Below are 24,272 nucleotides of genomic sequence, written 5' to 3'. Positions count from 1 at the left end.
CAAGAGATATTGTGTGTGTGTGTGTGTGTGTGTAATGTGTGTGATACTCTGGACATTCGAACGTCCTTTGCTACGTCACGATAGCGGCAGGATACAGTTGACACAGTGTCCTACTCTAACCCTGGCCTATTGTATGGTGTTGACCTTTACCTCACATGGTTCCAAATCCTACGACCCACTCGTCCAACGTTCTCCACACTGAGATATCGGCGAACTGCCTTGCCCCACGATGCAACCCCAACCCAATTCGGACGGCCAAAAAAAAAGAACCACATTTCTATGACCAAAAAACCAATCCCACCACTTCCAAAAAAAAGAAACGTTCCCCACCTCGCTTTTTCCACATCGTCATATCACAATCAAATCCCAAACCCACCATCAACCAGCCAATCAGAGCTCAGAGCTCAGAGTACCCAACGGTGGTATGGTGTACGTTTCCATCCCATCCACACCCAACGCAATGAAAACTAATACCTCTTATTAGCTAGTGGTATGACGTCGCGTTGTGGCTGGCGGACACTCTTAAGTTGTCCTGATCCAGATCCGCGCCAGCCTGGGTTCGAGTACGTTGTTCTTCCTCTTGGTCCATTTACTGAGACATTGTTTTATCTAACAATATGTCTGTAGTTCCCAGTACCGCCAAGTTTGCGACATTTCTTTTTTTCTCTTCTCATCTCCTTTTCTTCTACTCTTTTTGGCTTGGGGGGTTTGGAGGGGGCTTGAGACTGGTATTGTTTCAATAAGAAATTTGTTTTTCTTCTTCTTTCGATATTGGTTCTTTTCTGTCTTGTCAAGGTTTGTGGATATCCACTTTGTTTTTTTTAAAAAAAGGATGAAGAAATGCTAGATTGAAACATTCTTGATACAAAGTCACTTATTTCAAAAGACGAAATGATATGCTTTCCAAACGGCCTACGTAGGACCGATGTGTTTATTCTATATTCCGTATAAACGCCCCCTTCCAATAGACGTGCCTGGAGAGGAGAATAATGCGTGATAAGCTACTTGCAGTGCAATTGCTAAACAAGACTTTTACTCTTATAATCGTTATCGTCTTTGTCTTTTTCTTCTCTTCCTCTACATTCTTCCTTGTACAAAGTACCTGAAACAAAACTGTATCATCTCTTTCGTGGACTTTCGTCAAGAACAGCTAGTCTCCTGCCTATACTTCCAAAGCAGACACAGCTGCAGAACAATACGCTACCAACCCATGTCACTACAGCCAGTTCCTCGTAGCTAATCATGCCAAGGAACAGTGTCTGTGCCATGGGGGCTCCAGTGTTCAATCCTCCTTTTACTTGTGGATTCCTTGTCGTGGATGGCAGGTGCGTGGCGTTCATGGATGCCGGTAGAAACGGAGAAGGCAGGACATCGGGGTTGGAGAGGAAAATGAGCGAGGTGAGGATGGATGTCACGGTCAGCGAGACGGAGAGTCCTGGTTTCGAGCGGTCGAGTATGTACCACAGGGCGGGGTTTACGAGAGCGAGCGTGAGGGTAAGTTGGAGGGTGGATTGCCACGGGAGGCGGCGCTGGTAAAGTTTGTGTTAGCCTTTTGAAAAGGGGAAAGGGAGGGGTCCCGAAAAACAGATTTTAGGATGTAGAATACTTACAATGGCGAATGCGATGCCGATGAAAGCCGCGACGCTTCTTACAACGTCGTTGACTTGCTCGCTGATGGGAGGGTCGTGCTCCTCGGCTTCCTTGCCTCCTGGTTGGATCTCGCTCTCGCTACTCTGTGCGTTCCATAGGAGATCAACATATGGGAGTAGACTGCCCAGCGCGACGCCAAACAGTCCCCAGGTCGCCAAGTAGGCGTGCCCCTTTTGATCAACCCCGTCAACGTGTATGGCAGCCAACTGCTTCGTCTCGTGAATATGCGAGACGATGACGCCGTACATGACGCCAAAGACATATAGTGCAGCGAGTTTTCCCGCGATGACAAGGTACTTCCATGTGCCCTGCCGTGGCTGCTTGATCGAATGACTCCTTTTCCTCGCGTCAGGCGGATACATGGCTGACCCCTTCCTGGCGCGGTTGTACAGGCTCACTCCTCCATCGGGGCTGCCCATGCCGGTTGCCCTGGCCTGAGAGCCTGCAAATGTGTGTTTTGGTGTCTCTGCGCCTGTCCCCCAAGGCGTCTCTGCCGAGCTCTGATCTCCCGACTCATCATAGATGCCAGACAGCGTGCTGCTTGTGAGGTTCAGGAGACTCTGATTCCGCGGGGGCGGGCCGCGCTCCTGCTCATCCGAGTCATCGTTGCGAGAATTGTAGTATGTTCGAAGTAGGCGCGCGTTCAATTGTGCGACAAAGTCATTCGCTCGACGGTTCTCTGTTGCGCTCGGGGGCGTGGATTGCGTAAAGTCGTGCGTGGGTGAATCTGCGGAATCGCTACGCTCAAAGGTTCGCCGCGGGATAGGGCGGTGGATATGTAACGGAGGTTGTGCCGCATGCACATTCGAAGGGTCTCCTCCCATTGCCGTTGCGGCTCAGTGCCGAACCGATCAGGGTCCCGCAAAGATTCTGGGTTAAATGTGTACGCTTGCCGATTATAGGCTTGATTGCGACCAAAAAAAGCAAATGATGATATGGGAAAGCGAGCACAAGAAAGAAGAATAAAAAGTAAAATATACAGCACTGGTTAAGTGCTGGCGTGATGCGACTGTCGCTGTGTTCTGGCTGGGATGTCAATAGAACCTAAAGTCGTGTCAGTGCACGTGAACCTGACCTGGAGCACCCGCTTAGACTCGTGTCAGCACGGTCATTGCAGCCTCGCAAACTTACCGCGTATAGGCAACTCAACTGATGACTTAGGCGAGCAAGTGACTGATGTAGGATAGTGGGCGACGAGGTGGTGATGTAGGCGCCGCTAGGCCTTGCCCTCACATGTGTCACCGGAGTGCTATCATGTGAAGATCGGCCCACGCACACGGTTCCGCTTATTGCTCCGCTGTCATCCGCTTTCTCAACAATTCTAGTGGATCGGGCATGTTTCATTATGTTCGGCCAATTCTGTTGGACATTTTGTACTGATACACTAGATCTTCCGTATTAGGGATGCTACATCTACCCCCCCTGCCTGTCCGACGCTGCCCAAGGCATAGCTGCAAACGAAAACGCTTTTTGGTGTCTATCCCCAAGTGCAACCGACTCCAGACATAAATGCTCAGAACTATGATGCACATGTTATTGTGGCCGTCGTATCGTTCGTGTCCACGTCGTCCCATCGTCAAATGTGTAATGTGAGCTCCCCAGGAGCTACCCCGCCACGCTTCCCCTCTCAATCGACGATGGGTTGAAGGATGTTACCACTGCAAGATCGTCAGCATGCATATGTCGTTGGGAATGCAGTCAAACTTACGCCACGATATTGGCCCATCCAATGAGACGCCAGTGCTTCTCGATACGCCTGGACAAAGCCACCTTTTCGCCAATCTCTGTGCATGCAGGAGAGGTCAGGGAAAGACGTGCAGCGTCAGCCTTGACTGCGACAACCTTGGCACCCGTAGCGGTTGAACCAATGTTAACCATCTGTGGAAGATATGAGCCTTTTAATCTGTTTGAACACGTGCTTTGTACTTACGAGAACTTCATTCTTTGCAAGCTTGGCGACCTTGGCCTGCTTGCCGTCTGCGGTCTTTACACCGAGCAACCTTCGGAGGAGGAAGTAGTTGACTTCAAGCTCCGTGTAGATGTTGGGAAGGTGGCCACGGAGACCAAGGACGAAACCGACAAGACGATCCGCACGACACAGAGTAGGGTCTACACGTGTACCGACACCTGACATGTGTTAGTCCAATGATCAGCACTGCGGCAACACGGGGGTACATACCAATCAAACCACCAGGAACAGCGAACTTCAGGTCATTGTGCTCAGCGAACAAGGACACGACTCTTGAGAAGATGGGCTTGCACTGAATCTTTCCGGCGCTGTCCTTGGACACAATACCAGGCCTAATCTCAATCTCGTCACCAAGCTTCAGCACACCAGTCAGGATACTGCCACCAGCAACACCACCCTTCAGCTCGTCAATCTCAGCACCAGGCTTGTTGACGTCGAATGATCGAATGACAATCATGTGTGGCTTTGCGGAGAAGTCTCGGACTGGGACTGGGATCTTGCTGATGAGTTGCTCGTTGATGGCATCAATGTTGAACTTCAATTGCGCCGAAATGGGAACAATGGGGGAGCCATCGGCAACTGTTCCTCGAATAAACTTCAGAATGGACTCATAGTGGGCGGCAGCGCTGTCCTCCCGCATGAGATCGACCTTGTTCTGAAGGATGATGATATGGTTGAGCTTCATAATCTCAATGGCAGCAAGATGCTCACTTGTCTGCGGTTGCGGACAAGATTCGTTTCCGGCAATCAACAGCAGTGCGGCATCCATGACGGCGGCGCCAGACAACATCGTGCTCATGAGAATGTCGTGACCGGGGCAATCGACGAACGAGACGTGGCGCTTCAATCGGTATCGTCCTCCGCATCCTTCACGTTCGCAAGGCGGGTCGACCTCCTTCTCACTCTTGTATGATCGGTAGCATGTGGGGCGCGGGCACTCGGAGTTGTCGCACTGGTAGATCTTCGCGTTTGCGTAACCGAGCTTGATGGTGATATTCCTCTCGAGTTCGTTCTTGAAGCGGACCGTCTGCACACCAGAAATGGCCTTTACTACTGTACTCTTTCCGTGAGCGACGTGACCAATTGTTCCAATGTTGATGGTAGCCTGTCGGGAAATGATTTCGGGTGACAGCGGGCTCAGCGTTGAGACGTCGAGGGTGCTTGGGTCTGGTTGCTCGCTTGTGCGCATTAGCCGTGATGCTGATATATGGGCTGCATGTTTTGGCAAACCTACGGCAATTCTGGACGCTCTACAACGGGAGCTGGCTCCCGGCCCTTCTTGAGCGCAGACTTTGGCTTTGTCTCCTCAACCTCCTCGTGCTCAGATACGCTCTTGTCATCGCGGAAATCGTTGTCAGATTCGGACTCCATAATGGGCAATCTGTGTGTTTTCTTTTTTGCTTCTTGGCGGGGAAGGGACAGGACTATCTAAGCGGCCGGATGCGAGGGCGTCAAGATGTTGGTCAGATGGTTGCAGTGGAGACGGGCGGCGGCCAACTTTCGACTTCAAATCCCACACAAAGTGACTCAAACCTAGTACAGCCTCGAGTGGTGGTGGCGGGGCAGTGCCAAGCGTCTAGCATCGGGGAAAGGTTGTGCCGGGGCGTCGGACACAAAACTTCAGCTGCGCCCGTCCCCGGCTTCTCTTCTCCATTGAACAACGCAAAAAATTTGCACACTCACGAAAAGCATTTTCATTGGAGAGACCCGTCGTCTACGGACGGTGTGAGGTTTCCATGAGAACGAAAACCGTCTGTGAAGTGGAGAGGAATACAGTGGCTGATCTTGGGTGCGGTTTCTCCCTGCTTTTGCAGTGGGAGAGAGCGCAATGATCGGTCGTACATTTTGATGTGACGACGTGCACGTGATTGATTGACGTGTTTGCCATGGGGCGATGGCGTTCCATGCTATACGACTTGTTTCGATGTTCTCGAGGCAATGTATACGTTTTTATGCTGAAAGCATCACGTCTACTTATTGGCACAAGTGCTGCCAAAGACCGGCCTGGCATCGGAACATATGTTGTTGCATAAGCTTCTACGACGCCCAATGCCACCCCGACAAACTCACACCCGAGCTCCGCTGTGCATACCTTGGGCAATCATATCAAGCCCATGAGGTATGCCTTGCTCTCTCCTTACCCCTAGACCATCCAAAATTTGAGTGGGTCATCTTGGGTTTAGGGGGCTCGTCCAAGTCTTGTCATCCCCTTTTGGACGCAACACAACGCGAGATCCATCAATCGGCCGAACATGCTCGTGCGACGCAAGGAGACACTCTTCAATGAGTGTCGCAAGACTGAAATGTACTCTACAAGGCAGCTTGTATGACATAAGTAGTCTAAATCGGCATTGACAAAAACGCGATCGTAACACCAAAAAGCAAAGCCAAATCTGAAGACTACCGTCCATCACCAAACATACCCCCATACTCCTCCCTACTTACACATAACCCACGAAACTCCCACCAACCCACCATACCCTACCCCATAAACCCATGCAGCAATCAAACAACTCCCCCACCGTACCTCAAACACATCTAATCAAGCCACCCTCTCGTATTCCCACCCAAACACAATCCCGTACCGCACTGATAGCCAATTTCCACAAAAAAAAACGCCTCCCCTCATCATAAGGCGCCTCTCCCGCTCACAAAGGGCCAAGACCAAAAAAACCCCCCGTTTAATCTCAACGTTTTTCTGCGCCATAAGACCGAGTCAAGACGGTGGCTTAACGCCACCAGATACAACTCTTCTTTGAACGACACATACATACATACATGGGAGTTTTGGATTATCCGCTAAGAAGGGTTTTCGTAGTTTACCTACCACTCCCGCGCAGATATTGCTGTAGGTTGTGATGTATAGTAAGGTGGAGGAGGGGTTTACCAAATGATGTTTATGTGACTACTATTGGAAATTCGGGATGAGAGGTGTATATGCAGGGAAAGGGAAGAAAAAGTTAAAAAAAAATGGAGACGTAAAGGGACGTCACAGTGACAAGAAGAAAAAAAAGAAGCAATAGTTAGTAACGTGGTTCACAAGCGAGCGCGCCACCCAAGCGAGCGCGCCGCTTTGCACCAGCGCGTCAACGTCGAGACGTTACCACGTAATGTCTCAACAACGTACTACTCAAACTTTCTATACTGAATCAGATATTCAACTTACTCTTTTTGATTTTAATCCCCACCGTGTTAAAAGCCAAAGACGTGCTGCAGCGATCTACAACGTCCCACGAAGAACACTCCAGCGTAGAGACGCTGGGATACGCTTTCGGCGCGACTATGAAGCGAACTCGAAGCGCCTAAATAAGCTAGAAGAGGAGGCTATAGTTCAGCGTATTCTTAAAGAGTCTGCGCGAGGATTTACGCCTACAAAGCTTGACGTTTGAGCAATAGCTGATAAACTATTACATGAGCGGGAGAGCAACCCTACTGGCAAGAACTGGGTTGATAACTTTATTAAGCGAACCCCTGAGCTCCGTACGCGCTGGAGCCGTCCCTATGATCACCAGCGAGCTACCTGCGAGGACCCAGCAGCTATCCAGCGCTGGTTCGACTTAGTCCAGGCGACAAAGCAGAAGTGGGGGGTTGTAGACGATGATATCTACAACTTTGACGAGACTGGCTTCATGATGGGCAAGATTTTATCACAGTTAGTTATCACAGGCTCAGAAGGATATGGCAAAAAGAAGCGGATACAGCTAGGCAACCGGGAGTGGGTCACTGTGATCCAAGGCGTGGGCGCGTCGGGTCGCCAGCTACCACCCTTCGTCGTCTTTGCGGGCAAGGTGCTTATCGACGTCTGGTTTAAGAACCTACCTGCCGACTGGGTACTTGAAGTCAGCCCTAATGGCTGGACGAATAATCAGCTTGCTCTTGCATGGTTAGAGCACTTTGATACCCATACAAAGAGCTTCACTGTGGGTGGGTATCGACTGCTCATTATTGACGGCCATGAGAGCCACTACTCTATTGATTTTCAAGATCTTTGTAAGGAGAAGAATATTATTCTTCTCTGCATGCCTCCACACTCGTCTCACCTATTGCAGCCTCTTGANGTNGCCTGNTTNNNGCCNTTGAAGCGCAAGTATNGCGATGTGANCTCAGGCTTGGCACGCAACCGCATCAGCTATATTAGCAAGGAGACCTTTCTACCAGCCTTTANGNCTGCTTTTGAGCAGTCTATNACANNGGAGAATATCCANGCNGGCTTNAGAGGCGCTGGTCTAGTCCCACATNACCCACAGGCTGTGCTATCNAAGCTTGATGTAGTGGTGCAGACACCANNACAATCACNNCNACGGGCGGCCGCCTGGGAGGCGCAGACACCACGCAACGCGCGCGAAGTCGAGGCTCAAATCAGTCTTATTTAATAGAGCGTGAGAAAGCGCCGTAGGTCATCTGCCAACTTACTTACTGAGCAGACCGCGTAGTTAAGTAAGGGGGCTTAGCAAATGGCACATAAGATGGTGCTTTTAACAGAGAAAATAACGACTCTTTAAGAGGCTCTTAACAAATTAAATAAGCGTAAGAGCCGTAAACGGCGATACATACGGACAGAAGAGACTCTAAATATAGGCGAGGTACAAGAAGTATTAGCTGAATAAGCGGGTAGTAGTCGTGGCGATGGTGAGAGTACGTTGAAGAGAGTGCGAGGAGAGAGGCGGTGCGGGCGTTGTAAGCAGACTGGACATAACGCTCGCACCTGCGTAGTTGAGATAGATAGTGCAAGTAGTAGTAGCGATTCTGACAATTAATTTAGTATATCGCAATAACTTATTAACTGTGATAAAAGTGCGTGATAACGTCTCGACGCTGACGCGCTGGTGCAAAGCGGCGCGCTCGCTTGGGTGGCGCGCTCGCTTGTGAACCACGTTATATATAGTTATAGTAATAGTGATTTCAGATTCTGATACTAGCTACTTCTACATCCTTCATTTTCCTCCCTTCTTCCTTTCTATACAAAAAATAAGCGCGCAGGTTGTCCAGCTCAACTACACTCCTATAGCTCTAAAGCACTTATGTGTCTGTTTGTGTGATTCTCGATTTAAACCAAAAAAAAAACAATAATATATACAAAGTATTTGTGAACATGGTAGTTAGTTTTTTGCCCATCATCTCCCATTATCTTCTTCTTGAGATTGGTGATAATGATGATGGTGCAAGGAAAAAAGCAAAGAAGGACAAACGAAATCAAAAAAACCGCCGTCTATGCAAAGTAAAACAACAAAAGAAATGTAGAAAATAAGAGGGGGTGATTTAGATGATACGAGAGAAATGAAAGGGGTGGGTGGGTGGTGTTAAATGCTGTGTCGAGCTTTCAAACAAACTTTCAAAGTGTTTCGCGCTGCGTTAAAGTTCGTATATCATCGTCTTTTCTGCCTCTTTTTTTTCTTCTCTTGCTCTCTCTCCTTGTCGCTTTCCCTTTCTCTTTCTCCATCTTCCTTCTTCCTTCTTCTTCTTCTTCCTCCAGAGCGGTCTCGTATTATCCAAAATAAGAAGCGCCGATTAACCTCCCAGTAACAGCACACTATATGAAAACTAACAAAGTATTAATACTTGGAACTGCGCTCCCCTCCCTCTCTTTCTTTGTGAGTGAGTGTTATGTATGGAGCATCTGTGTGTATGTGCAGCCGGAAAAAAACAGTAAAATGTACTACTATGAGACACTCTACTACGACGTCTTGCCCGCTTCGTACACGCGAGCCATGAACTCGTCTTCGTCGAGCTCAATCTTCTTGGCCTTGAGGGTACGCGCTACCTGCGCGGCATCACCCTCCATGCAGCTACCTTCTAGTATGCACAGGATAGCTACGGCGGCTCGCGGGAGATTCTTGTCGCCTTCGATTGTGTAAATGTCCATGATGCGTGCGGCGTGCTCGACTTCCAGGCGTCCACAGAACAATGAGCCAAGGGCGTGGAAGAGGTAATCTCGGGGCTCGACACGTAATGTTTCCAATCGTTGGGCGAGGCTTGGTGCTTTCTTCGATAGCACGTGGAGAGTGGTCGTGTATGCGGCGTGGATGGCATTTTGGTCGTGGACGAGGAACGATAGAGGCAATGGGCGATTAAGCAAGTTGGACAGTGCGATAAAGGCTTGCGGAGCTGAGAGGTTAAGCAGGAGCAATGCGGCAATGTGATGAATATCGAAGCTCGAATGTGGGATATCCGGCCGATACATGGAATAAGCCAAACACACATTGACCAGGTCCTTGTGGAGCGGCTGCTCATCGTCATTCTCCGGCGATGTTTGCGCTGCAAACATCTTGAGCTTAGGAAAGACCTTGTGCGTGCTCTGGATAATGTAAAGGTAACGGCCTCCGAGCGCTTCGTGACCGTGTGCTTTTACTTCTGCCTGTGCCTTTTCCAACGCAATGTTGTACGTCAGCTCGGTGACTTCGAGGTCGTTGCCGATTGCCGTTTGCCAAACTTGGCCCCGCAGCCGTGGTGGAATGCCGTTCCACCACATCTTTCGATGTGTCGCTCGAAGCTCTGGGTTCGTCATTTCGGTAGCCCAGTTTGGAAGTAATAAGCTGGACCAATATTCCGCCTTGATGCGGCTGGCTTTCTCGCGAGCAAGCGCCTCTTCTTGGGCACGTTTGGCCTCAAGGCGTTCTAAGTCTGTTAGCCAGTCGTTCAACAAACTGCATGAGAAGTAATACTACTTACCAGCCTCCTCGATCCGAGCCAACATGCGCTGGTACTCCTTGAGGTGCTTCTTTTCTTCCTTGGGGTCCTTTGGTGGGAGCCAGGATGGCCGTGTCCGAGATAGGTATTTTTGCTTTTCAACGGATGGCTGGAAAGGATCGATAAGTGGATCACTCTTCCGCACCGGTGGGAGTGTCGGCTTCTTGGTTTTTGGCACTGTCTGGCTCATAGATGCTGATCTTGCGAGCCCAGGCTGCTGTCTTGTGATTTCCTGTTTCCGCTCATATTCGGATTGGAATTCCTCTAGTGCTTCCGTAAGCTTCCTGGCGTCTGCGTCCAACGCAGTATATGTGTCTGCCCATGTAGTTTGTGGTATCGGTGATTTCGGGGATACGCCCCTGCTAGACACATTTGGTGATGGATCTCTGTGGTGTACCGAAGGCGCCGGAGATGGCTTTGCTGAAGACTCCGCAGTGCCAGGAAGTGGTGATGTCTGGGGAGTGTTGTCACCCGTCCAGGGTACCGGGGATCGCTCTTGTGTGGGACGCGGTGATATAGGAATATTCCAGATGACAGCATCTTCGGGAACTTCATCATCCTCATCATCACACTCCGCCTCTCTTTCCTTGACAGTCTTTCGTTTTGAGTCTTGCCAAGATTGTCTTCTGGAAGCTAAACTCGGAGACGGCAAGACCTCGTTTCGGGAACTTCTTCGGGAAATTGTGCGTGATCCTGAGAGGGATTTGTGAGTGCTTGATGGGGAGGGCGATCGCGAGGAGCGGTGTGGCGCTGCAAGACCCAGAGTGCTGAGCGAGGGAGCCGATGGCGAAGTCAAGGCTCTCCTGGCCGTCTTGCCAGGTGCCGACAGCTGCGCCTGTTGTCTTTGTACGGCATGGCTGACGGGGCCCACAAGACTGGGATACTTTGGTTTGGCTGTGCCTGTGAGGTCACGAAACGAGTGTTGGGTGGGATGTGAGAGTGTCCTGGCCGAGGCGGGGGCTCGCGGAGCTTCATAGACAAGGCGGTTGGACGGACTTGTGGGCATGGGAAAGGAGGTGGGCCCGCCCGATGCCTCGTCGAGGTTGATGTCTTCAAAATGGGAGAGGTTTTCGGTGGTGCCCATGAAGTCGAGCAGGGTGGACGAATGGATGCTCGACGACTTGGACGACTTTGAGTTTGTCAGGTCGGGTGGGCTGCCCGGCGGGGCGCCAAAGTGCGAGGACGCATCCTGCGCATAGGTGAGGGTGGCCATGAGCGGTCGGGGATGTTTTCGGGGTGTTGCGAGGGGTGGTGGTGAGGCAATGCGGTGAAGGAGGATGTCTGCGCAAGAATCGCGCGCGCAGGGAGGCGGACTTAGCGAGCGGACATAACGATGCTCGGATACAATGTACAGCGACTTTGTCTGCGAGATGTAGTGGACGTCTTGGTCGAGGTATTCAGAGTCGTCGGCTTCGTCAACAGGAGGCAGCGGCTGGCAGTGTTGTACGGCAGGCATCTTGAGCGTCGGCGGCGCAATTTGCGGAACTGGCGCTAGCCCCTGATCTCTCAGATGGGGAACAGGGGTGTACAACAGTGGGCCTCGTTGTGCTCTGGGCCCATGGGCGGCTGAAGTGGCCTTGAACACGTTTAATTGCGAACCAATGTCTTTGTCCTTGCGAAAGCTGGTATATAGGCATCCGGGCGGGGATGCAATGCCCGTGTCTCGACAGACTGCCCAGCTTATGAGACAAGTGCGGCCAAGTCGAGTCAGCCTTCTAAGTATGCATGCTTCTGTAAACGGGCCATGCTCGGTACGGGCAACTAGCAATGCGTTTTGCAAAGCCCTCCGCGTTGGAAAATGTGCCTACTTGACCCCAGCACACCAGCTATCTGGGGGGTGTCCCAGCCCGTCGCATGTGCGCTTGACATCACCACCCCATGGCCGGCGGATGGGCCAATCATCCAAGCCCACAGCCATCTGTCACGCCCCATCGCGATGCTTTTCGTGGAACCAGGCCTGGTCCGCGTACAGACTACGCCGTTTCGCCTGTTGCTATCCCCAATTGCTCTGCGTCGAGTACCGAACAAAGACATCATCGCGCCCTGCTATCCATCCGTCACTCCCGAATGTCCTGCAGCCAAGCCTCGAGTCTTGCTTTCGCGTCTACATGCCGCCGCTAATTATGGCGTGGCGTGGGCCCCCGGTACAGATCCTTGGTTTGCTTCTTCCTTAGCTTCCCCCCCGGCCAGCAAGGTCCGCCGAACACACAGGTACCATTGCTATCTACAGCAGAGGCAGTGCTTTTGTGTTTTCGGGACTTTTGTTCTTCATCGCCGTTGTTGGGTTGCATGTGCTCTATTGTTTGTTTGCATTCCGTTCATCCTCCCAAACTCGCCAATGTGTCCTGGTAGGGCAGAGATTGTGTCTTGGTGTCCAGCTTCAATGCCCTGCTATGACATCCTCCAACATGCGTCGTTCTATTTCGCTTGAAATGCATGCAGCCGATAGCGAGACCTTAAGCCAATCCAATAAAGCACGATGCCGCGTTTGCTTTCCCTGAAACGCTGCCTGGAAAGCTTTGCAGCCCAGCCTATCTCGTCAATCAGCCGTTGTCAGAAACAGGCGAGATGAGCGCCCCCATGTCATATTCCGAACCATGGGGTTGATCTCGACGAATCATGGAGCGTGCACCCGCGCACCATGCGACATCATTCCAAGGTATGCTGCACTTACCACTGAAGCTGCCGGCGCGAGATGACGCTTTGCGCAATTATCGCTTCTCTGCTCCTGCAGGAGCGCGAACGGCGCTGTAGCATCACGTATGCCAGCGTCACGATGTTTTCTACAGTCTCTGCAATCCAAGTCAGTCCATGATGCACTCGGCCCACTAGCGCAGGTCGGCCTCGCAGTGACGATCGCCCACCCATTTCTTCTGGCTCGCTTTTTCCAATCCTGCACATGAGCCCCTGCTACCCGACTGCACGCCGGTTTGGGGGTGCTGTTGAGTTCTCGGGAGTTACAGATAGAGAAAAAAACAAGTAAATCGACCTACTAATGAGCAGACCTGAACCCATCTTCCGCACTTTGAATAGCACGCGTGCATATTCAAGGCACCTCACCGCCGCTTCATAGAAGCTTTGATATACATTCGCTAGCACGGTTGCCACGCTGTTCAACGATGAATCGATAAGCATGGCTTTGAGCTGGATCTTGAATGCGCTACCAATGTGTCAGCGCAATGTCGGGCTTTTCCATGCATTTTCTAGTCCGATTGGCTGGCAGAGGGAAAACAGGTATGGGGCCCCATCAAGGAACTCACTTGAGAGCTTTGCGATGAAAAGTCTGGCCCGGCATTTTTGCCAGATCCACCGTCAAAGAATCCTCAACAACTGTTTTACTTAGCAATCTGCACTTTCGACCCACCTGTCGGCCAATACTACTTACCGGCTTTTGGTGGCCGCTCGGTCTTCTTGCTGATCTCGAGAGTCGTAGTGTCAATGCAGGTGCCGCAGTAAGGGAATTTCCCACCTGGCCCAGTTGTAGCAATTCGTTCACCGTTAGCTATAGTCACATTGAAGTTGGTCAAGGATTTTGCAGTCTGCACCACGACACCATATTCGGGGTGGCCTTGATGCATGACTTGCACGAAGCGTTTAGCGTGCTCTTCGGTGATGGTAATCAAAAGAAAATCGTCAAGCAGACGGAGTAAGAGACAATCGTCACCAAGCGCAAAGTCAAGAATGTCTCGCTCAAGCTCAGCGTAGAAGAAGTTACACAGAATGCTCGACAAGACAGAACCCTGAGGGATTCCCGTCTTTTGGCGGTAGAATCGCTTTCCAATCCGAACTACATTCCGCTCGATATGCTCCCGCAAGAGATACATCAAATCATCTTTTGTCTCGCAGCGTTGCATGTTCATGTTCGCAAAGACGGTATTCGCCTTGGTCCCCACGAACCTGTCCCGCACGAGCTGATGGAAAGGCGTCACGTCGGTTGCTGCATGGCTGTATGCAACATAGCGCTTGCGGGGCATGGGGTTCACATGGTTGCCATTGAGGCGCTGCAGAGGACCCAGGGCAGACATCTCGACGTGCTTGCTTGTATAGTATTCCTGTGTCGACATGAGGCTCTCAACCATGCTCAACAGACGTGATTGAGGTATGCTGTCAAAACAAGCCTGCACATCGACCTTGGCGAAATAGAACGGTTTGTGGTCAAGGCCCCGCTGTTTAATTGAGTTCCTGAATGCTGTTAATTTTGGCAGCATATCCCCAACAGAGAATAGCGAGCAGCCAAACTTATCGGGTTGTAACGACTACAATATGGTTAAGCACGGTCAATTCGGCACGGACAGTATACTGACCTTTTCATAATTTATGGCGTTGAAGGCGGGTGTCATGACTGTGTTGATGCTTCGCCCAAGCGCCATGGCTCCATGGCGCAACACCTGTTGTCGCCGTCTGAGGTTCATGATAGTCCGGAAGCCCTGCTTTTTGGGAAGCAAGCGTATGTCACTAAAACCGAGCTGACGTGCGGATAGTAGCTTTGTTGCTCTGTCTTTTGGCAGCTCTTCAAACATGTTCAGGCGCAGTGTCCTCAGAGCAGGTTCGGCAAGCATACGCCAGATGTCATGGCGAAAGTAGAAGAGCCGATTACGATGGGTGTTTGATTCCGTCACATGGAAGTTGGTTCGGATCAAGGGGATTAGGAAGGAGTCAAACACCCAGTAGACAAATTCTAGAAATATTTCTGTACGTTTGTCCAGATCCGACTTTGAGAGCTTGCAGCCCTTGTCTTGACCTGGTGGGCAAAGCCATGAAATGGTAGTAATCTGCGTTGGCTTAGTAAACACCCCGAAAGAGGGGCTGAAAAGACGTACATGTATCTTCTGTGTGACTTGATGCAAGGTAAGCGACTCAAACCTCCGCAAAGCTACAAACTGGTCTATCCAGTACATGACGATATGCTCATTATGACCATCACCCCATGCATCTTTCGGTATGACTTTGGATATGACCCTACGGCAAAAGGCCGAAACATGTGCCTCAGGACAAGCCATGTCGAGGACACAGTTTTGCTGCGTTGAGCTAGATTCAGACATGGGAGAATGGGTCCGGCCACCCTGGGCCAGTTGTGTGGCTGCTGTTCCATTTGCTTTGGGGTGGGCCACGCTCTTCTTCGATTCAGGTTGTGTAGATAACGGCATGCCCTATTGAAGTCAGTGAAGGCTGTGATCCAAGAGAATGGCAAGAATCACCTCAACGGGACAATAGTGGCGAAGTAGCTCCGTGTACGAACAGCGTTGGTTTAAAATTCGGAGTTTTTCAATCAGCTTTACTACATTGCCACGAAGTCTCCTGGGGACGTGCAGCTTCCACTGGGCCACTTGGTCGGCATCAGTTGCCTTGTCGCCTAGTTGGCGGCACATGCTGGTATGAATATCTTTCTCACGCAGTGTGTAGTCTTTGAAAGGCATGGCACTTTCACGAGCATCTACCTTTGAAGTGAAGACATTGTGCAAGCCAAATTGACGAGGAAAGATGTAACGCATAATGTGAACTGTCTGCTGCTTGTCGGCTCGGTCAGGGTACCGATTTAAGACGTCTACAAATCATGTCAGGAGGTGCAAATTGATGAGACAGGGAACGCACGTATATGGCGCAGGCCGAATCTGACGCCCCCGTTTGCATTCAGGGCGGCCTTTGCATACAACATGCGACTACGGACAAATGTAATTGACCCAGGCGTTCTGTCCTCGCTTTGGAGATATAGTGACTTTGCAATTGGCTGGGTATTTGTATTAGTGTTTCCTGGACCATTGCTCACGACACTGTCACGTTGCACTTCAGACAGGGGCATGCCTGAGAGCTGGTAGTAGTTTCCCATGTTAGCTTCGACGGGAAGAAAGATGGCGCAGTCTAAAAGTAGGTCCATCATGATACGATCGCCGCTTTGCCCTAAGAGGGCGTGTAATCGGCACCACACAGGGTCCTTTAGAGTTTGCACATGGCTATTGTCGTGGACTTGCTGCAGGCCAGGGATGGAGGCTCTCGTATTTGGGTCATGGTGCTGTTCACTGCGGGCTCTTGCAGCCCTTTGGAAGCCGTGGCAGAGCACATGGGCAGGCCTGTAAGAGGAAGAGCGGGTAAACAGGCGCCAAATCACATAGTCAACAATCTACATGTACTCAGTAGCGGCTCATGGAGATGCAGCGCAGACGGGCAGCACGGGAAAGGCCAGGCACGTGACGCGACATACCTCGGGCTGCTTGTAGTAGCCAGGCTTGTAAGTGGCCCCTGGGGTACTTTGTAAGCGCTGCTGGGTGAATGTCTGTAGATCTTGGTCACGTTCCTTGGCAGCAAGCGCGTGTTCTTGTGCGGTTACGTGTGCTGCACAGCCGACCAAGGCCGAGTCGAGCAGCTGCGCCATGGTGTAATCGACATGTTGCACAGGGCTGGTGTCTGAAGCTTGAGCCGGAGCCGGAGGGGCACGTCCAAGCAGGGCTATTCTCCGGTGTCTATTCTTGGACGACGGGGGCAGCCTTGACAGCAGATAGTGGCGCAGGGTAGAGAGTTGGGGATAGAGACGGTGCAGGACTGGATGGGGGTGATGATGGAGGAGGGGAGGTGTGGCATTGGGGGATTGGTCGGCAGCGGCCAATTGTTTGCTGGACACCCCCACGGGGGCGGTGCGGGCAGCGTCATGATTGCCGCGCTTCCTCTTCATGGTGGGCGTGGTGTTTTGGACGACAGGGCGGTCAAGTGAATGGGTGGATAGATGGATGGGGACATACAGCAGACAGATGGTGGCCGAGTCGTGTGGTTGTTGCTTGGCCGGGCAGGGGTGGTGGGGCGTGAAGCTACGGGGACGCTAGAGACGCGACGGGACGCGCCATGCCAGGGGAGAGCAGGTGGTGGATGGCTGGAGTTTGTGTTCCGTCATGGCACTCGCTCTCTCTCGGTTTCACGCTGGTTGCAGATGGCGAGCGCTGGTGGGCGGACTGGAGGGTGCCATCTGTGCCATGAGCCCCTAGGGGTGCAGCAGGCACACATGCACTTGTACATAGATAGATAGACACATGGTACGTAACGAGATACAATCAATAGGTGCACACGGAGGACGGTACTCGCTAGCATAGCCTGCTCGCCCAACTGGCGCCTGGAGCTACTGGCTGGGAAGCGAGATGTGGGAATAGTATGTAGAGTAGTGGAAATGGTGGTAGTGGTGGTAGCGGCTGCAGCAGAGGAGGACAAGGACAAGGAGGACGAGGCATAGGGAACAGGCGGGCGGACAGCCAGACAGTAATGCATGCACATGAGGAACACTGGGCGTATCTGATGCTCCAAGCCCACGCCCCGTCGCTGTCAGTCTACACCTGTCTGCGCCTGTCTGCACCTGTCTACGCCCGTCTGCAGCTGTCTCCAGGCCGTCTCCAAGCCGTGTGTCCCCCCCTGCGGCACCGTTGTTGTCCCGTTTCCTAGCTCGATCCTGGGGGGCTGCTCCAGGCACCTCGACTGCATTCCTTCACTGCCCCCAGTGGCAGCGCTATCGCCCGGCAACACTCCCCCCCAAGCGCACCACCACAACCACCGACCACATCCACGACCACGACCCCCCCCAAAGCACCCGCTCTCACGCCCTCTGCGCCGGTGTGACGCTCAACCGTGCAGGCCCGGGCGACGGCAGGCGTGTGTCCGCCGCGATTGGCTGTGCCCCTCGCCTCTCCCCCAGTCCAATAGACGGCTGGCGCTGGCTGCGCTGGCACCCCCGGCTGCTGCTCTGCCCTGCGCTGCTCTGCGCTGCTCCGCTGCTCTGCCCGACACTGGACCGCCTCTCCCCACGACGACGGCGCTGCCTTGCCTCTGCGCTCCTGCGCCCGCCAGCAATGGGAGATGGAGTCTGATCAGGCGCATGGATATGCATACGACCCCGGCCTCTCCGTATCGACCTGGCTGCAATCCACCGAACTACACCCCCCCGAAGATGCTCTGGCCGCCTCGCCAGACAAGTACTATTCGGCCTACACCTCCACCTCAACCGAGCTCCAAGCTCCTGCCTCACCGCAACACAGCCTAGACATGCCCACCGCGCGCCCCCGACACTCCAATGCCAACGCCGCCAAAAACACTCCCGCCTCTACCACTGTCTCGCCCGCTTCCGCCTCGGCCACCCGCTCCCCCCCAAACCAGTCAAACAAAGTAAAAGCACTTGCTGAGCGCTTTGAGCGCTCCCCCGACGCTACCTCGCCCACGGCCTCGTCCACGCTGCGCTCCAGGTCCCGCGATCCCTCCAGGGCTGTTTCGTACGACGTCCACCGCCGTGCCAATGCCTCGGTCTCGTCCACCGCGTCGGCCGCGCGCCCCAGCAGAGAGGCCTCGTATGGCCCCCACAAGTTCAGCAATTTGAAGCCCAGGGAAAGACCCCAACCTGCTCCTGCGACCCCTCGGAATACGCGCCGCACAAATGGCATAAAGGCCAGCATCGACCAGCATGCCTCGTCGTCAAAAACAAAATCAGCTTCACAAAGTCGCCCGTCGACATCTGGTCAACGGCAGCTGTTTGGCGAAGTACTGACTGGCCAGGATGTGTCATCGCCTGGCTTCGGAATTCCCACCGTCGACGGCACGTTGGGAGAGGCTCTATTGCCTTCAACGTCCCACCACACTTCCCGCCATGGACGCTCGGCTAGTGGCCCGACTGCAGTATCGCTGCAAGACTCGCAACGCACACAGTCTCACGATCAAACAAAGTCGCGATCACCCGCGCGGCACACTCCACGCTCACGAATCCCCGTAGCCACACGACGAATGAGCATTGGCTCAGACTCCAATTCCTCGACCCGCTCCGTAAAATACACTCCCACACGCGCAATGAGCCACAGCAATAGGACATCCCCCACAAGAATGGAAAGGGTACTAGCCGCTGCCGCTGCCACCCCAACCTCACGTGGTGCAGACCAATCAACGCTGCCCGCTCTAGCCTACCGCGGATATCGTGAAAGAGGAAAATCGCCTCTAGGTGTGAGGCCTGGACCAAGCGTAGCCGCTGTTGTCACCGCCCCGCCTCCACCAACATCGCCTCGGCTGCGGAACTCGCGAGAACGACAGCCTCTCCAGCCTTCGCCTGCCTCCCGCTCCCGAAGCTCCGACCGACAGGACGAACACGGATACTTTCCAATTGCAAGCAGCTTCCAACTCCAACCGGAGCCGTCAGAGGGACTCCCCGGCGTGGCTGAACTTGAGCAATCTTTCGAGGCACATGCCCAGGCGAAGCGTCCCTCGCACGACCAAGACTCATGTCCACCGGACCAACAACACTTGAGCCTCCAGACTTCTACCTTGACCGTACCCCCGCCCAACCAACCGCAATCGGCAGTGACCGATTTCGAGGAATCGCCTGTGCTGGGACTACCCGGGAGTTTCGTCCTTACGCCACCGACAGCCCGTCAGAATTCGGACGAGCAGCTCTTACAACCCAACGTCTTCCATGCCTCTGCCCAGAACAGCGTCTCTCACACACCCGACATTGAACAGTCAGAGCTAGGCGTCAGGGAATCAATACCAATCATGCTCAGCGATGAGCAGTCCACAAAACCTTGGGAGTCCGACACCGACACCTTTAACGAAGGCCTCAAGGCTCTATCGTTTGACTTCAAGTCGGATCATGGCTACGATGCAAACGAGGCTCTATCCGCATCCTATCCGAAGCGTGACACACTTTATCCGGATGATTCGGCTAGCGTAGCGGCTCACCGAAAACGTGTGTCTCTTACACCAAACACAGAAACATATAGTGTGGTGAACTCAGTCTTGAACATGTACCATCAGTCACCCGTCATCTCGCCAGAAATGGCGTCCGTGTCACGGGAACGAGTACACCAAGTCTCCCCTGTCATAGCACAGCACAAGGATTGGGGGTCCAAAGAGGCTACCGAGACATACCTTGCACGATTGCTAAGTGACGCAAATGGGTCAGCACGCGACACTACCAAGCTTGAGATAAGTAACACAACATCACCGCCACGTCCATCGAGAACCCCACCACAAATTCCCCAGCAGTTGCCAGATGCTGCCCCTAGTGGCACTGCCATAATATATCCCTCATCGTCGCGACGTTATTCAGGCGCATCAACAACCACTACCATTCAGGAAGATGCATCCCACTCTGGCAGTTCTTCCGGAAACCGTTCTCGCAACGCATTGTCACAGAGTTCCTCCAACGATCGTCCATCGGCTTCCACTAATGGCCTTGAACTACCGCAGCTTGCCTGGACCGATGGTGGCCTTGGATTAGACTTGCAGCATTCTATGCCGCATTCGCCCTTGAACGCACCACCCCGGCCCAACTATTCACCCCCACCTCCCCCCGTTCAGCCGTCCATTGACGGACAAGTAGCTTCGCAAAACGCCTCGTACAATCATCTGTCACACCACCAACTCTCTCGACCCACACTCAGCGACGAGCAATTCGAGATGCACCCCGCTCGGTCGCGTACACCAGTCATTCATATTCATGAGAAGAGTCTAGAAGATCGATATGGCACTCCACAACCTATGGAGACATCTGTGCCAACGCCGACCGAAGGTGAAAAGGGGGAAGATGGCCAGCCTGATCCGGTGAAGCAGGCGCTGATCAAGCGGTATCGTACACTGGAAGAGTTGCTCACCACTGAGCATCAATTCTGCATTGATATGATGATCGCACACAACATCTTTGAAGCTACTGCACAGAACTTAATGAGCGAAAAGGAGAAGAGGCTCTTGTTTAGCAACTGCAAAGAGCTCGAAAAGTTTTCCTTGTCGTTGTTCCGGGCATTCAAGAAAGCCGCGAAGCCGATTGTCAACTACGAAATACCGCCTCCAACCGGCCCCTGGAACCGCGATTCTACTGACAGTAAACCGAGTGACGCCCAAGATTCATCAGCGAGTACCCAAAGACCGTCAGAGGACTCTGTGAACCAATTCGAGAACTGTACGCTGGAGAACGATCGCTTGACAACAATCGGCCAGGTATTCCTTGACAACAAAGAAAAGATGGAAAGACTCTACACAACTTACTTCTTGAACCAAGACAATGCAAGTGCATACATCAAGAAAAATCAAGGAAATGAGATTCTATCCGGATGGGTCACTGCTTGCTTTGAGCAAGTGGAGAATATGACCCAAGCATGGGATCTGGATTCTCTTCTGCTGAAGCCATGTCAACGTCTGCTCAAGTACCCGCTGATTCTCCAATCGCTGCAAGAGATTACCGACCCAGACCACCCGGATCTACCTAAGATCCGGGAGGCCTATGAAGAACTCAAGGCAATGAGCCAACGCATCAATGAGGCCAAGGCACGTTCTGATACCTTCCGCGCTGCCGCTTCTGAGGGCAAGAAAGAGAAGAAGAGTGGTTTGGGCAAGACGTTTGTCAAAGCATTTATTCCCAAGGTGGACAAGAGCAAAGCATACGATGAGGCAGACAAGACATTCAAGGACCAAGATTACAAATCCAAGGAGCAGAAGTTTGGCGGTCATTTCTTCCAACTTCAGATTGTCATTCGCGACTTTGAACAGTACCTCGAAGCCATTACTGAGCACTATCTGCAGCTCAACATTGTCTTCCTGGGCTTCATCACCGTTTGCGAAGTGGCGCCATCAGTATATCCTGAAATTGAGAGCACATGGCGAAAGTGGGCAATGGCCCATTTCGAGCTGCAGAACAAGGCTCTCGAAGAGCATGTAAGTTGTCACATATTCTACTGTTTTTGGGTAAAGCTAATCGTGCATTAGAAAGCTGCTGTTCGCAGTCGCGTGCTGAAGCCGGTTGGAGATCTCTGGGAGATGTGGGTATCGTATCAGAAGACGATAGAGCAGCGCAAGAAGTACCTGTTGTACTATGTCAAGCACAAGCAGGCCATTGATCGCGGTGAGAAAGTGGATCCTGACCTAGAAGAGTCGGCAAAGAAGTTCTCTACGATCAACGACACACTCAAGCACGAGCTGCCTTTGCTTTACGAGAGAACAAAAGGTCTTATGCGTACGCTCATGACACTGTTCATGTGCTTGCAAAAGGATTGGTACAAGACTTGCTCAAAGAAGATTCTTCCTCTACTCGAAAGCGAACCGCAACACACAACATCGCTTCGTTACGATCTCGAGTCATATGTCGAGCGCTTCCACTCCGATTATAAGCCGATGCAAGAACTTGCCAACAAACTTGGCATTGTCAACCGAAATCTGCTCATCGACATCTCGAACATGACCTCGCCTGTGCCCACATTCTCCTCGGATGGTGGCGGCTCGTCCCGTAACTCTTCTTCTCGTCGCACCGAATCAATGAGTAGTGACACATCCTTGATCGACTCACGAAACCGCAACAGCGGCGGTTATGCTCCACGGTCACATCCCCGTCCCATTGAGAATCCGCCCCGTTCTTCTCCTGCAGGACCTGCTTACCCCTCGCTGCACCCGCCTAACGGAGCAAGTCGGACAGGTCCTGGACCTACGTCGCTGCGCGAGGCACGAGCACTCAGTCCTTCCTCAGACAACAGCGATACCACCGTCATGCATAGCGAGCGCCGTAATACTGGACCTTCTCGCGGCAACCACAATTACATGGGTCTTGACGGTGCTATCGATGTTGAGCACTCACCCTCGGTATCTCATGCATTCGACTTTCCACCTCAACTCGGGCCTTCCTTCCTCTCACCTCTGCAGACCAGCACACATACCGTATCAGCACCGCCTTCGCAGCCAACATCTCTCGCTGGATCTACTCGCGCGTCTGGAGTGTTCAACTCTGCGCTGCCAATGTCCGATTCCCCTGCCCGAGGCAGCGTCGAAGAACTACCCACTACTCCTGCCGAGGCAGAAGAGCCCGAAGTGCTCTTCTTGGCTGCCAGTCTGTTCGAATTCAACATTGCCCACGATCGTCGTGAAGGTGGGATACCGTATCTTGTCTATGTCCCCGGCGAGATTTTCGATGTTATTGGCATGAAGGGTGAGCTGTGGCTTGCTCGTAATCAAGACGATGCGACCAAGACTGTGGGATGGATTTGGGAAAAGCATTTTGCTCGCATTCTACCTGAAGATGCATAGTTGATGGCCTTTTGGGGTGTTGAGCCCTTCTTTCTGAGATGGAAAAGGGTATTCCTAATTTTGGGTCGTATGCGCGGTGGGTTGGGGAGAAGGGGCGTTCTTGTGAAAGATCGAGGAGGGCTTGCTGAACAGGCGTCAGTCTCTTTTTTTCTTGCTTTGACGCTTGTGTCTGTCTTCCCCCTCCCTTGTCGTTTTTCTCTTCTTCTTTATGTGATTCCCCCAATCTTTTTTTTGCTTGTCGATCTCCACCGAATCCAAAACCAAAGAGTTTTTTTTTGTTCTCAAAAACCTCCTTCGAAACGCGACGAGGGATTCTAGGGTCTGGCGTACGGGAATTTGGGGGGTTGGGGCAACTTCTACCATTCCAAGCCGAATGGAGCATTGCTGGCGTCTCTTCTTTTTTTTTCACTCCTCTTTTGTCACCCTCCCGCCTCAAACACTTCCTTGTATGTATTTACGAGAAGATGATTTTTTCCCCTCCTCTTTCTTTTTTTTTAAAGGTTCTCCCCTTACCTCTTTTTTTGAGAGAGAGAAAGAGATAAAGAGAAAGATGTCGACCCTACACACGGCCTATCTTTTTCTTTTTTGAGTTGCGTTCTTTTTGGAACGTGCGAAAGGGGTCCGTCTTTTTTTTTCTTTCTACTCTCTCTCCCTCTTTCTAATATTTCCTTTTTTTCAGCTTTTCGAGGGGCAAATATCGTGGGGGTTCGTTTTTTTTGCTTTTGTTGTCTTTGCTGCGCCAATACCTTCGTCGCACAAGTGTATAAATATCAATCAAAAGACTCATGATGCATTTTGGCTCTGAATGAAAAAAGGATTTGCTTAACCATCTATTGACCCGGGGTGTTTTTTTTCTTTCTTCTCTGCATCTTTTATAGGAAAATGTTTTTTTTTGCGAGAGCGATGTGGTTTGGTATAGCCATGATCTAAGTTCAAGTCTAGC

The 24,272-nt window shown here is 52.1% G+C and overlaps 6 protein-coding genes across 6 annotated transcripts; 2 read left to right on the top strand and 4 right to left on the bottom strand.

Annotated features, from left to right (window-relative positions):
• Window positions 1–1,118: 1,118 nt before the first annotated feature.
• Window positions 1,119–2,474, bottom strand: COCCADRAFT_24614 (uncharacterized protein; the record flags this gene model as incomplete). The annotated part of the gene is made up of 2 exons (XM_007712057.1): window positions 1,119–1,529; window positions 1,611–2,474. The coding sequence occupies 2 exons, from the start codon at window positions 2,472–2,474 to the stop codon at window positions 1,119–1,121; spliced, it is 1,275 nt and encodes a 424-aa protein (XP_007710247.1).
• Window positions 2,475–2,681: 207 nt separating this feature from the next.
• COCCADRAFT_90864 (uncharacterized protein) lies at window positions 2,682–2,837 on the top strand (the record flags this gene model as incomplete). The annotated part of the gene is made up of 1 exon (XM_007712075.1): window positions 2,682–2,837. The coding sequence occupies one exon, from the start codon at window positions 2,682–2,684 to the stop codon at window positions 2,835–2,837; it is 156 nt and encodes a 51-aa protein (XP_007710265.1).
• Window positions 2,838–3,277: 440 nt separating this feature from the next.
• On the bottom strand, window positions 3,278–4,990 carry COCCADRAFT_35044 (uncharacterized protein; the record flags this gene model as incomplete). Its single annotated transcript, XM_007712062.1, has 5 exons — window positions 3,278–3,308; window positions 3,359–3,528; window positions 3,581–3,777; window positions 3,830–4,797; window positions 4,854–4,990. The coding sequence occupies 5 exons, from the start codon at window positions 4,988–4,990 to the stop codon at window positions 3,278–3,280; spliced, it is 1,503 nt and encodes a 500-aa protein (XP_007710252.1).
• A 4,303-nt stretch (window positions 4,991–9,293) lies between these two features.
• COCCADRAFT_3341 (uncharacterized protein) lies at window positions 9,294–11,762 on the bottom strand (the record flags this gene model as incomplete). Its single annotated transcript, XM_007712047.1, has 2 exons — window positions 9,294–10,234; window positions 10,289–11,762. 2 exons carry the CDS (start codon window positions 11,760–11,762, stop codon window positions 9,294–9,296), a joined length of 2,415 nt encoding a protein of 804 aa, XP_007710237.1.
• A 5,962-nt stretch (window positions 11,763–17,724) lies between these two features.
• Window positions 17,725–17,901, bottom strand: COCCADRAFT_90821 (uncharacterized protein; the record flags this gene model as incomplete). Its single annotated transcript, XM_007712074.1, has 1 exon — window positions 17,725–17,901. A coding segment is annotated over one exon (177 nt), but the record flags the coding sequence as incomplete, so codon positions are not given.
• Window positions 17,902–18,139: 238 nt separating this feature from the next.
• On the top strand, window positions 18,140–23,329 carry COCCADRAFT_3339 (uncharacterized protein; the record flags this gene model as incomplete). Its single annotated transcript, XM_007712046.1, has 2 exons — window positions 18,140–21,970; window positions 22,022–23,329. 2 exons carry the CDS (start codon window positions 18,140–18,142, stop codon window positions 23,327–23,329), a joined length of 5,139 nt encoding a protein of 1,712 aa, XP_007710236.1.
• Between the last annotated feature and the right edge of the window lie 943 nt (window positions 23,330–24,272).

The sequence above is a fragment of the Bipolaris zeicola genome (genome assembly GCF_000523435.1).
Source record: "Bipolaris zeicola 26-R-13 unplaced genomic scaffold scaffold_38, whole genome shotgun sequence".
NCBI classification, from domain to species: domain Eukaryota; kingdom Fungi; phylum Ascomycota; class Dothideomycetes; order Pleosporales; family Pleosporaceae; genus Bipolaris; species Bipolaris zeicola.
The sequence above is the reverse complement of the archived record's forward strand: the minus strand, read 5'-3'. Positions and strand labels throughout refer to the sequence as shown.